The sequence below is a fragment of the Schistocerca nitens genome, chromosome 10 (genome assembly GCF_023898315.1).
Source record: "Schistocerca nitens isolate TAMUIC-IGC-003100 chromosome 10, iqSchNite1.1, whole genome shotgun sequence".
Taxonomy (NCBI): domain Eukaryota; kingdom Metazoa; phylum Arthropoda; class Insecta; order Orthoptera; family Acrididae; genus Schistocerca; species Schistocerca nitens.
In genome coordinates this window covers 71,521,917-71,534,708 of record NC_064623.1, presented here as the reverse complement: position 1 = coordinate 71,534,708, position 12,792 = coordinate 71,521,917, and the positions used below count along the sequence as shown (strand labels likewise).

Here is a 12,792-nt window from a genome sequence, read left to right as displayed (position 1 = left end):
GGGAGAGCCCATGATCAGAGTGCGTGGCAGCAGGGTGGATGATCCCCAGTGAAATGGATCAAGCAATCTTTTGCTGGGGACCAAATGGCCCCAGCAGTCTCTAAAAAAAGGAAAAGTCGAATTTAATTCTGAGAAATATGACCCTAAATTGTTTCCCTCCGTATCTGCACCATTGGACAAACGTAGAACTATGGAAAAGAGAGAGCCTTATTTGCCAAGGTAATTAGTCCGCAGCAGATCGGATGGGGACTCCTTTCTGGCTACAAAGCCTCAAATTTTTGTCGAACATCTGGAGGACAAGTTTGGGGAAGTGGCTGCACTGTCGAAAATGAGAAATGGGGCAGTCCTCAGTCAGACAGCATCCACAGCCGAGTCTCTGGTGTTTCTCGCTTGTGACCAGCTGGGTGATATTCCCATTTCCGTCACTCTCCCTACAAAAGCCTCAACATGGTCCATGGGATTATTTTCCATTGTGACCCTCCTCTTGCAGTCTGATGATGAGTTCTGCACCAATTTAGAATGGTGGGGTGTTCACTTCATCTGGAGCGTTTATAGGGGACCCAAAGACAATAGGGTTGCTACTGGTGCCCTCATCTTAGCCTGTGAGGGTGATTCATTGCCTGAAATGGTCAAGGTGGTGATATCCCGCTGTGACATGAAACCATACGTCTCTCCCCATATGTGGTGCTGGAAATTCAGGCACATGTGTTCCCACTGATATTCCAGCACCACATGTTGAGACTGTGGACATCCACTACATCCTAATACTCCATGTGTGCCTCCTACCACTTGTGTCAACTGTGGAGAGCACCTCTCCCCGTGCTCACCAGACTGCAGAGTACTCCAAAAGGAGTGGGAAATTATGGGGTACAAGACCCTGGACTTGGCTGGCTTATCAAGGGGCTAGACGTAAATTTGGACATTTGCACACCATTCGCTTGACATCTATGTACGCTGCAGCTACATTGACATCACGCTCACTTGCAATGGTAGTTCTGACATCTCTGCCTCATACATCGGGCGCTCCGGACTGCCCAAATACATCCGTGCCTTGGTGGTTAGGGACACCTCTTCTTCCGTTGCTCCGTAAGCACCTACTTTGAGAGGAATACCCCTCCCAAATACTTTCCCACAGCTAGAGGGACCATAGCCGTCTCCGGCTCCTCTCATCCGAAGGGTCCTTCAGACTCTCCCTTCAAAGGCCTCCACTAATGCCAAAGCTGACACTCACCAGTGACTGAAGGAGTCAAAAGTTGCCAGACAAAAGGCTTCATGGGCTTCCTCCGTGCCTGAAGCAACTTCAGAGAAGTTCTCCCAACAAGCCCTCTACTGAGAAACAAGAGAGAAAGCAGACAAAGAAGTAGTCCGCCAAGAAAAAGGACACTCCAGTGGCCCCAACACCACCACTCCCTACCAGTTCTGCATATGAGGATGAGGTGGAGATTTTAACATCCCCCAAGGATGTGGATCTCACCACCACATCACCCGCAATGGAAATTGATACAAATACTCAACCGGTGGGAGCAGGTGATGTTGAGGCGTAAACTGCCTCCTTGGTCACGTGATGCCTTCTCCAGCTGCAGAAAGTGTCACCCTCCAGTGGAACTATGATTGTTTTTTCTCTCACCTGGGTGAGTTATGATGACTTTTTAAGCATCACGCCTGCTTTTTGTGTTGCCCTTCAGGAAAACTGGCTTCACACAATGAGGACCCCTGCCCTTCATGGCTATCAGGGTACTACAAAAACTGTACTGCTTGTGACAGACTGTCAGGTTGAGTTTGTATCTATGTCCTTACATCTGTCTGTAGCAAACCTATGCTCCCTTCAAACAACTTTAAAAGCTATGGCTGCCAGGGTGAGAACACAGCAGGAAATTACCGTCTATAATATCTACCTCCCTCCAGATGGTGCGCCACATGTATTGGCTGCACTAATTTCCCAACTCCCCTCTTTTCTACTTCTGGATGATTTTAACGCCCATAGTGCTTTGTGAGGTGGCACCAAGGTTACTGGCTATGGCAAAAATGTTGAAGACCTACTAACTCAACTAGACCTTTGCCTTCTAAGTACAGATCCCCCCCCCCCCCCCCCTTCTCATTTCAGTGCGACACATACTCAGCCATTGATCTCTCAGTTTGCAGTCCTGTCCTCCTATCTGTCCGCTAGAGAACTCTCAACGAATCATGTGGTAGTGACTACTTTCCACTCTTCCTACCCCTATCCAGTGTCGCTCATCCTTATGCTTGCCCAGATGGGCTCTTACTAAGGCTGATTGGAATGCTTTCACTTCCACTACCACATCAATGGCAACATTGATAAGGTGATCCACACCATCACTACTTTTTGTTGCCACAGCTGAATCGGCAGTCCCTTGTTCTTCAGGTTGCCCCCGGCGGAAGTGAGTACCTTGGTGGTCGCTGGAAATCGCTGTGGCCATTAGAGACCGTAGGTGGGCACTCCAATGTCATAAGTGCCACCTGTCTCTGGAGGACCTCATGCCCTTAAACAGCTCCATGCCCAGGTCCACCTACTCATCAAATGAGGAGTGTTGGGAACGATATATCTTCGTCATTGGAACACAAATCTCTCCTTGCCAGGTTTCGACCAAGCTCTGACAACTTTATGGCTATCAGACCCCTGCTGGTGTACCGGAATTTCCACACATGGAGCTGTATCTGCCGATCCAGGCATAATCGCAATGTTTCTTGCCGAGGATTATGCTCGCACCTCTGCGTCTAAGAATTGCCACCTGCCTTTTGTCTCCTCAAACAGCGAATGGAGCAACACCACCTATTTTTGCTCCATGTCACCCTGAGCCATATATTGCTTCCTTCAGTGAGTGGAAATTTCTTCGTGTCCTTGCCAACTGTCCTGACACATCCACTGCCCCCACACCGCATCCATTCCAAAATAATTAAATGTCTGTCAGTGGATTACCAGCACCACCACCTTGTGGTCTTCAACCTCATCTAGGGCAGTGGCAAATTCCTGCCGCAATGGCAGGAAAGTATCATTGTTCCAGTACTAAAGCCTGGGTAAGAATCTGGTAGATTCCTATCAGCCTCACCAGTGTTCTGTGCAAGCTTCTCGATCGTGTGGGAGTTGGCAGTTATGCTGACTCTTTGAGTCTCGGGGCCTTCTGGCTGTGTCCTAGGGGGCTTTTCGCCAAGGGAGATGCATCATCGACAACTTCGTCCACCTGGAGTCAGCCATTCAATCGGCCTTTTCCCAATGACAACACCTTATTGCTGTCTTTTTTGACATGATGAAGGCCTGGGATACCACTTGAGGATACCATATCCTTGCCACTCTGTCCGAGTGGGGTCTCCGGGGCTCGCTCCCAATATTTATACACAACTTCTTGTTGCTCCGTACCTTCAGAGTTTGCATCGGTGCTTCCCTCAGTGTGCCCATGGGGCTCTATATGGAGTGTCCGACTCTTTTTTAATTGCCATTAATGGTCTCACACTAGCAGTAGGGTCCTCAGTATCTCCCTCCTATATGCTGATGATTTTTGCATATCCTTCTGCTCTTCTTCTATTGGTGTGGCTGAACGCTGGCGGCAGGTAATCATACAGAAGGTGCAGTCACTCACAACTTTCCATTTTCGGCCACCAAGATGCACTTCTGTCGTTGTCATACTGTCCACACCCATCCACAACTTCATCTCGATGACCGGCTACTTTATGCGATGAAGGCTTACCGCTTTTTGGGACTGGTCTTCGATGCCAGCTTAAGGAAAGGTGCTGATGGCATCTTAACATTATTCAATGCCTGAGCCACATCGACTGGGGGTGCTGTTCGCCTACACTGCTACAGCTGTACAAAGCCCTCGTACAGTCCTTTATTGACTATGGGAGCCTGGTGTGTGGTTCAACATCACCCTCTGTGCTGCATTTTCTGGACTCCATCCACCACTGTGTAGTTTGGCTCATGTCAGGAGCCTTCTGAATGAACCCAGTGAACAGCTTTCTCATGGAAGCTGGCATTTCTTCATTGCAGCTCCGGCGGCAACTACTGGTTGCAAATTATACTGCCCATATTCAGAATTCACCTTGCCATCCAAATTACTGTCTCCCTTTCCCTAACACAGGGATCAATCTCCCGCAACGGTAGCCTGGAACTGGGAACACCCTTGCAGTCTGTGTCCAGTTGCTTCTTACTGAACTTGATGCTTTCCCTCTACCACCTTTCCTGCGGGTCCACTTACGTATACCTCCATGGCACATGCCTCGGCCACAACTTTGTCTGGACCTATCGCAAGGCCCAAAAGGCTCAGTGCCACCTGAAACCCTCTGCTGGCAATTTTACTCTATTTTCAGTGAGTTCCAGCACTCAAAATAGTCTACACTAATGAATCAATGGTTCAACGGTCTTGTTGGCTTTGCTTACGCTCACATTGGACATGCTGAACAGCGCTTCTTGCTGCAGTGTCTTCATTGCAGAGTTGGTAGCCATCTGTCGCACTCTCGAGCATATCAATTCCTGTGCAGGTCAGTCCTTTGTCATGTGTAGCGACTCCTTAAGCAGCCTACAAACTCTCAACCGGTGCTTCCCTCGCCATTCTTTGGTAATGACTATCAGGAGTTTGTTTATGCCATTGGCAACAGTGGACGTTCAGTGACCTTCGTTTGGACCCCAGGACATGTCGGGATCCCGAGCAATGAACTTACTGACAACCTGGTCAAACAGACTACCCGTAAACAAAACCTGGGGATTGAACTTCCGGAGACTGATCTCCGATTGGTCTTCCACCGTAAAGTTTTCATGACCTGGGATACTGAATGGTGCACCCTCAGTACACCAAATAAACTACGTGTATCCAGGAGACAACGAATTTGTGGCAGTCATCCATGCGAGCCACTCGCAGGGACTCTGTTTTGCTTTGCTGGCTCCGCATAGCCCATATGTGGCCAACGTAAAGTCATCCATCCATTGCGAGGACCCACCTCAGTGTCGCTGTGGCTCCTATATGACTGTCGTCCACATCTCATTGGACTGCCCAATTTTAGCCGCTCTGCGGCAGACTTTTTGTTTTATGCTTTATTCGTGTGGGGGGTTTTTATCGCACAATCTAAGGGTGGGCGTCTGGCCTTCTCTCCCAGACACCCCCCCCCTCCCCCCCCTCTCCCTCCGTTGTAACTCTTCCTCATTCTTTCTGTGCTGTTTTTCAGCTTGATGTTCTTCTTTTCCCCATCTGTGTTCCTGTAGTCTTGTCTTTCAAGCTTGAGATTTTAGTGTGTTGCAGTGTGGCTGGCTCATCCTTTTTTATTTTTGCGATCTGTCAGCTCAAACCATCTGCTATATTATTTCAGTACCTTCTACTATTTTTTCCTTGTAGTGTACATTTCTCTCTCTCTGTTAGCATCTGTAGTTTTGTCTTCGTGTGATTCGATGTTAGTTTTACACCTTTTACTCTCTCCTATTCCTTTTTGGGTTGTTTTTAACTCAAGACCTGTTTGAATGAAGGAGGAGAGTTCCTTTACTCCACAAACAACTACAACACCTTCCTCCATACGTGTGTGCCCTCTCTCCCCACCCCATGTCATCTCCTGAACCCCGCCACCATCCACCCCATATTGCCGCTCATGTCACACAAAGTTTGTCTGCAGTTGGGCCTTTGCGCCAGGAGGCATTGTGTGTGTGTGTGTGTGTGTGTGTGTGTGTGTGTGTGTGTGTGAGAGAGAGAGAGAGAGAGAGAGAGAGAGAGGAGAGAGATTTTTTTTTTCTCAGCCAAAAATAATTCTATGAAAACGAAACGTTACTTATGTATTATTTCAAGTCTCTTGAGTGAGCGCGCCAAGTTTGACAGATAGCATTGCTGCAGGACAGTTACAAAATGGCGTCTGTATGTGATGTACATTACAAGCAATGTGCCATCATTGAATTTCTCTCTGCAGAGAAAGAAACTCTGGGGAATATTCACAAACACTTGTGCAAAGTCTATAGAGCATCTGCTGTTGATAGAAGTACGGTTAGTCTCTGGGCACGAAGGGTGAGCTCATCAGAAGGCAGTTCGGCAGAGCTCCATGATTTGCAGTGGTCGGGGAGACCAGCCATGGCTGTCACACCTGACATGATGCAGCGAGCTGACGTCATTCGCGAGGTCAGAAACATTACAACTCGGCAATTAGTGCTGCACCTGTCAATCAGCAAAGGAAGTGATTCACACAGAGAAGCACTGGCTCTGCCACCAGGACAAAGATTGGTACCAACACCCTTGTTTTACGCTGGAGGAGTGCCATAGAACAGGATGGAGATTACGTGGAAAAATGGGGTGTGTATCACCATTCTTTCATGTGCGTAACTCTCATTATGTTGATAACAGAATTGTTGAAGAAAAAAATGTGGTGTATTTGATCGTAAATCTTGCAAAGCTTTGTTAAACATTCTCTCTCGCACTCGATCACCTTTGTCTTCAATATCGACTCCCATTTTTCTTTAATCACGTCGTCATAATATTCTTCCTCCTTGAAAGGCCTCTAGTGTACTCTTTCCACCTGTCCACTCTCTCCTCTGGACTTAACAGAGGAACTGCATTTGCATTCTCTAATGTTGACACTGTTGCATTTAATTTCACTGAAGGTTGTTTTCTTTTTTCTGTATGCTGAACCAGTCATTTCGACAACCATTTCTTTTTTTGATTTCTTCAAATTTTTCCTCCAGCCATTTCACCATAGGTTTCCAGTACATCCTGATTATTTCATTGCTAAGTGACTTGTATTTCTGTATTCCTGTCTTTCCATGACCTTCTTGTATTTCCTTCATTTGTCAATCATTTGAAGAATGGAAATGGAAAATGTTCTAAGTATCTTTCTTTTCACAAGACATGTTTTCAGTGTTACTGTGTTCTCAGTACTTTGATGCATGTCCATAGACATGATTCAGGTGCCAAATCGTGGAGAAAGTCTTTCCAAACATGTATTGATAGATGGTGCGTTATCTTTGTACCAATCTGCGCTTCCCACTGGAGTTCCAAAATTTAAAAGATATGAGAAATGATTTTTATTGACTACAGTTCTGCCTATTAAAAAATCCAATCCCATATTAATGTACTTGTATTATCATAAATAAAATGTAGTGCCTCAGTATTAATGGCATTTAGAACAAAAACTTTCTTCGTGCTGTAATGTCGAAAACACAGTTTGAGGTCATGGCTGTGTACAAAACACAAGATGATTTTTGCGAAGAAGGAATCAGCAACCAGCCACTGTTAATAATGCTATTTATTTACAGAAATAGCGCTGTTACCAGTTTCATTACTGACAGGTTCATCTTCAAATGGCTGTTCGCATTTATATCACAACTGTTGTTGTTTGCATTACTTGTTGGAAAAAGAGTAGCCAACAACTAATGTAAACGACAACAAATGTAATAGAAATGTGAACAGCCATCTGAAGGTAAACCTGTCAGTTTGAAACTTTGCAACAGCACTATTTGTTTAAAGAAATAGAATTACCAGCTTGTTGCTGTATTTAGCAAGAACAACTTGTAAAAATGTAATTAGCAACACTTAGAACCAGCTTCTTGGTATGGCACATAGAATATTATTAATATCTCATTTATTTTACAAATGTGAGCTTTGGCACTTGCAATGTTTTCCATTCCCATTCCTCACCAGTAATATTTCTTCTGCCACCCAAGGTTTCTTCACTGTTAACTTCATTGTACCAATGTTTGTCTATCCCAGTACACAATCATAATTTTATTAGTAGCTTCTGGCTTGGTAGAGACTCCAATTCTTTTCTGAAGTCAACAAATACTGCTTCCACCTTATTATCTCGATCCACAACTTTCAGGATATCATGTGAGAAAAGTGCCAGCCAGTTTCAATTGATCAATGTTTTTAAAATCTGTGATGGTTGGTATTTAGGTCATTCTGTTCAAGATACGTCTGTGTTCAAGCTCAGATTATGTAGCAATATTCTACCAACTGATGGACTTGGAAGAGATTGGGCTGTAGTTTTGTGTACCACTTCTGCTAACCTTCTTGTAGAAGGGTGCATCATGTGGTTTCTTCCAACCACTAGGCACACATTTTTGTCTGAAACGTGCAGTATATTGTGGTCAAAATGGAAGCTAACTTGGCTGCAAATTCTGCACAGAATCCAACAGGGATGGCATCGGCCCCTTGGGGTCTTTTTCAATTTAAGTGTTTTTAGCTGTTTTTGAAACTACTAACACTGATATTTCGATGAAAATAATCAGTTTTTGAAAATGTTATGTAGTTAGACAGATACGAAATCTACTCACCAAGATACAGCAGCAGAAAACACGTAGAAAGGTGCTGAGATTCGCAAGCTTTTGGTTCCACTGGCTCCTCCTCCTGGCAGAAATGTTGATGATGAGCAGTTTATCTTTGGAAAATTAAAGGCACAAGATAGGTGATCTGATGTTGTGCTTCATAATGGAAGCAAGACTTAAGAAACATAAAGATATGTTCAAAGGCTTTATTGACTTAGAACAAGCGTTCGGCAATATAGAATAGTGCAATATGTTCACTCGGCCGCGGTCGCTGAGTGGTTCTAGGCGGTTCAGTCCTGAACCGCGCGACTGCTACGGTCGCAGGTTCGAATCCTGCCTCGGGCATGGATGTGTGTGATGTCCTTAAATTAGTTAGGTTTAAGTAGTTCTAAGTTCTAGGGGACTGATGACCTCAGATGTTAAAAAGTCCCATAGTGCTTAGAGCCATTTGAACCATTTTTGCAATATGTTCAAAATTCTGAGAAAAGTAGGAGTAAGTTGTAGGGAAAAATGGGTAATATAAAATATCTACAAAAACCAAGAGGAAACATTAAAAAGAAGTGCTCGGATTAAAAATGATTTATGGCAGGGATGCAATCTTTTGCCCCTTCTGTTTACTCTGTACATCAAAGACACTATGACAGAAATCTACATCTACATCACTACTCTGCAATTGACACTTTAGTCCTTGGCAGGGGATCATCAAGCCACTTTCAGACTATTTCTCTACTGTTCCATTCCCAAATAGCACACAGAAAAAATGAATACTTAAGTCTTTCTGTGTGAGCTGTGATTTCTCTTATTTTATTATGATGATCATTTTTCCCTATATAGGCAGGAGTCAAAATATTTTTGCATTTGGAGAAGAAATCTGTTGATTGAAATTTTGTGAAAAGATCTCACCACAATGAGAAAGGACTTTGTTTTAATAATTACTACTCTCCCTTGTGTATATTATGCACTCTCCCTCTTTGTATCCTGTGTCAATCCTGTCTCGTAAGGATATCACACCATACAGCAGTACTCCAGAAGAGCATGGGACAAGTGTAATGAAGCCAGTCTCTGTAACAGGTTTGTAGCATTTTCAAAGTTTCCTGCCATCTTCGGTTTGCCTTCCCCACAACATTTTGTGATAGTTCCAATTTAAGTTGTTTGATCGTCTAGTGACTTTACTAAATGGCAAATCACAGCGTCATGTGCAAATAATCTAAGAACACTGTTCACATTGTCTGGGAGACATTTATGTAGAATAGCGTCAGCAGAGGCACTATAACACTTCCTTGGCGAATGACAGATATCGCACCTGTTCTACTCGATGACTTTCCCTCAGTTATTATGAACGGTGACCTTTGTGATAGGAAATCACAAATCCAGCCACACAACTGAGACGATACTCCATGAGCTCGCAATTTAATTAGAAGTCTTTCGTGAGCAGCAGAGTCAGAAGCCTTTTGGAAATCTAAAAATATAGAATCAGTCGGAGACCCCCTTTCAATATCACTCATCAGTTCGTATGAATAAAGAGCCAGTTGTGTTCCACAGGAATAGTGTTTTCTGAATCACTGCTGGCTGTGCATCAATAGATCATTTTCTTCAACACAATTCATAATGTTTGAGCACAGTATATGTTTCATAATACTACTGAAAATCGTTGTCAGCGATAAAGGTCTGTAATTCAGCAGGTTATTTCTGTTTTTATTCTTGTGTATTGATGTGACCAATCCGTGGGTGGTTGCATAGGATTGTTAAATAAAGAGCTATTCCATTGGCATACTCTGAAAGGAACCTAATTGCTGTGTATTCTGGACCGGAAGACTTGACTTTATTAAGTGACTTCAGTTGCTTTGCTACACTTCTAAGTTGCTAATGTTGGCGGCAGCTGTTCTTGATTCAGATCCGGGAATATTTACTACGTCTTCTGTGTTGTGGGAATTTGAGAAAACCTTATTAAACAACTCCACATTTGTGGGACTTGTGGGTAACATTGTCATTGCTGTCAGCCAGTGGAATTTATTGACTGTGTCTAGTCACTGGTGTACTTTGTATACAACTGAAATCTCATAGGATTTCCTTCCAAATTTCGAGACAGAGGTTAATTTCGGATTCTGGGAAACATTGCCAGTCTTGGAAATTTCTTATTCTTTTAACCCTTTCCATTTGGGACCATTGCAGGTTTCAGATATTTCTGCAGTATCCACAAAAGCCCACTGGTTCCCGAGGCACCATTGCATTCTAGTGTGTAAACTAAATCACTAGATGGCAGCACAACAAGATAAAAGATAATGTGTATTGGGTCCACATGGACCCATTAAGAGATAACTGCAATAATTTAAAAAATTTCAAATGATGTTTATTGTGTTGCTAGAAGAATTTACAAGTCAGAAATATTTTAAAATTTTTCCTAATGCAGCATAAAATTTGGGCTGGACAGGGTTAAATTTGTCAAGGTCCAAAATTCAGGGTGAAAGGACATCAACGATAAGATTCTTTGATGACATTACTATGTTCTCGGTGAAAGTGAATAAGAATTACAGGACCTGTTGAATGGAAGGAACAATCTAATGAATGCAGAATAGGCATTGACAGTAAAATAAAAAAGATGACAGTAATGATGAATAGCAGAAATAAAATTAGTGAAAAACTTAACACAAAAACTGGTGACGACAGAGTAAAGAAGTGTTGCTACCTAGGAAGCGAAGTAACACATGACGGACAAAGCAAAAATGTCATAAAAAGCAGACTAGCACAGGCAAAGAGGGCAATCCTGATCAAAAGAAATCTACTAGTACTAACATAGGCCTTAGTTTGATGAAGAAATTTCTGGAAATGCAAGTTTGGAGCAGAGCATTGTATGGTAGTGAAAAGTGGACTGTGGAAAAACCTGAGCAGAAGAGAGTTGAATCATTTGAGATGTGGTACTGTAGAAGGATGTTGAAAATTAGGTAAATTGGTAGGATAATGAATGAAGAGGTTCTCTGCGGAATAAACATGTGGAAAATACTTACAAGAAGAATGTGCAGTATGAAACTGTGTGTTAAGACATTGGAAAATAACTTCAATGGAACCGGAGGGAGGTATACAGGATAAAATTGTAGGGAAAGACAGATAGGAATACATCCAACAAATAATTGAGAACATTGGGTGATAGTGCTGCTCTGAGATGACATTGGCACAAGAGAGCAATTCATGGTGGGCTGCAATAAACCAGTCAGAAGGAAGTGATTATATGGGATATTAGCCAAGACCTATGACTGGATTTGAAATTGCTTGGAATGAAGGCCACAACATATTATATTGGGTAGTGTGTCATCAACAGATGTCAATGAAACTTCAGGTGTGCCCAGGAAAATGTGTTGAGACCTTGCTGTTCATGTAGTATATTAATGACCTTGCAGACGATGTTAATAGTAAACTCAGACTTAATGTTCAAAAGTTTAAAATTGTGCACTTGTATCCAATGACTACAATATCACTGAAACACAATTGACATCATTTACCTGAGTGTAACAATTTGTAATGATATGAAATGGAATGGTCACATAGGCTTACTCATAGGTAATACAGCTTTATTGGCTTAGGAATAATTACGTTAGATATTTTTCAGTGGAATGAAATTATTACCTGTATTTTCAGAAAATCTGAAGCACGTGGAACTGAAAGAGAAGAGTCAGAGCAGTGAGAAAAGATAAGTCTCTCCAAATTGCTGGGGGTGTGGCGAAAAGTAATGCAGAATGCTGTTTTGGCCAGTTTTGTGAAGGGGCAGCAGAAGACAAAGTTATTATCTAGAGTACTTGGTGATGAAAATGTGCATAAAGATTGTGATTTTGTAAAGTAGTTACTTCTGATGCTTATAGCAAATGTATCATTGTACAAGGCTTTTGTAAAAGTTATCTTGTTATTATACCTTTTTGTTAGTTACCGCAACACAACTTTTAATCTCATTGGTGTAACATTTCAATAACAGTCTTGTAGTATTTAACAATATGCTTTATGTATGTTAAATACATCTGCTGTGGTAATGTGTTGTACTGTGAAAGCTGTAAATCTGAGGCCCTTCCTGTTACATGGAACACAGTGCATCCACGTGTGTTAGTGTCATTGTATCAGAAGTTATGCATGATGTAGAATTGGATGATCCATCTAAATTTCCATTCCTAGCTTGAACCCCACCTTTCAGTAATTTCCATTGTTACTCGTGTCACAAAGCAAAACAGTGAGGATTATGAATGAATGGTAGCAGAATACATGGTATTAATAAAATACAAAAGGGGGAATGAAATGGTGTTGGTTTAAAGGAAGCTAATGCGAAAGAAAAAGTATTTTGTAGCAGATTTGTGACAGTGTTTGAGAAACATATCGATCATAATGTTTCAGGAGTTGTTTTTTCATTTTTTTTTAATCCCTCCAACCTTCCCTTAAAGTAAGGTCATTGAAAGGGATTGCACCTGTACCTTTCAGTTAGTTGTAACTCTATTGGTACCAGCCCTGCAGAGGTTAAAGTGGCCTACAAATTCAGTCTACGAAATACTGATATGAGACACAAGTAA

General features: G+C 42.6%; 1 protein-coding gene across 2 annotated transcripts in view; it reads left to right on the top strand.

Moving 5' to 3' along the window:
- The window catches only part of LOC126210235 (histone deacetylase 8-like), a 95,053-nt gene extending 82,565 nt beyond the window's left edge, over positions 1-12,488 (top strand). The window contains exon 9 of one of the 2 annotated variants that reach the window (XM_049939423.1): positions 11,879-12,488. In XM_049939423.1, the coding sequence (XP_049795380.1) occupies positions 11,879-11,934 (56 nt within the window). In that variant the 3' untranslated portion in view covers positions 11,935-12,488. Of the gene's footprint in view, positions 1-8,233; positions 8,372-11,878 lie in introns of those variants that run through there. The other variant, XM_049939422.1, reaches the window with a different exon arrangement.
- The last annotated feature ends 304 nt before the right edge of the window (positions 12,489-12,792 follow it).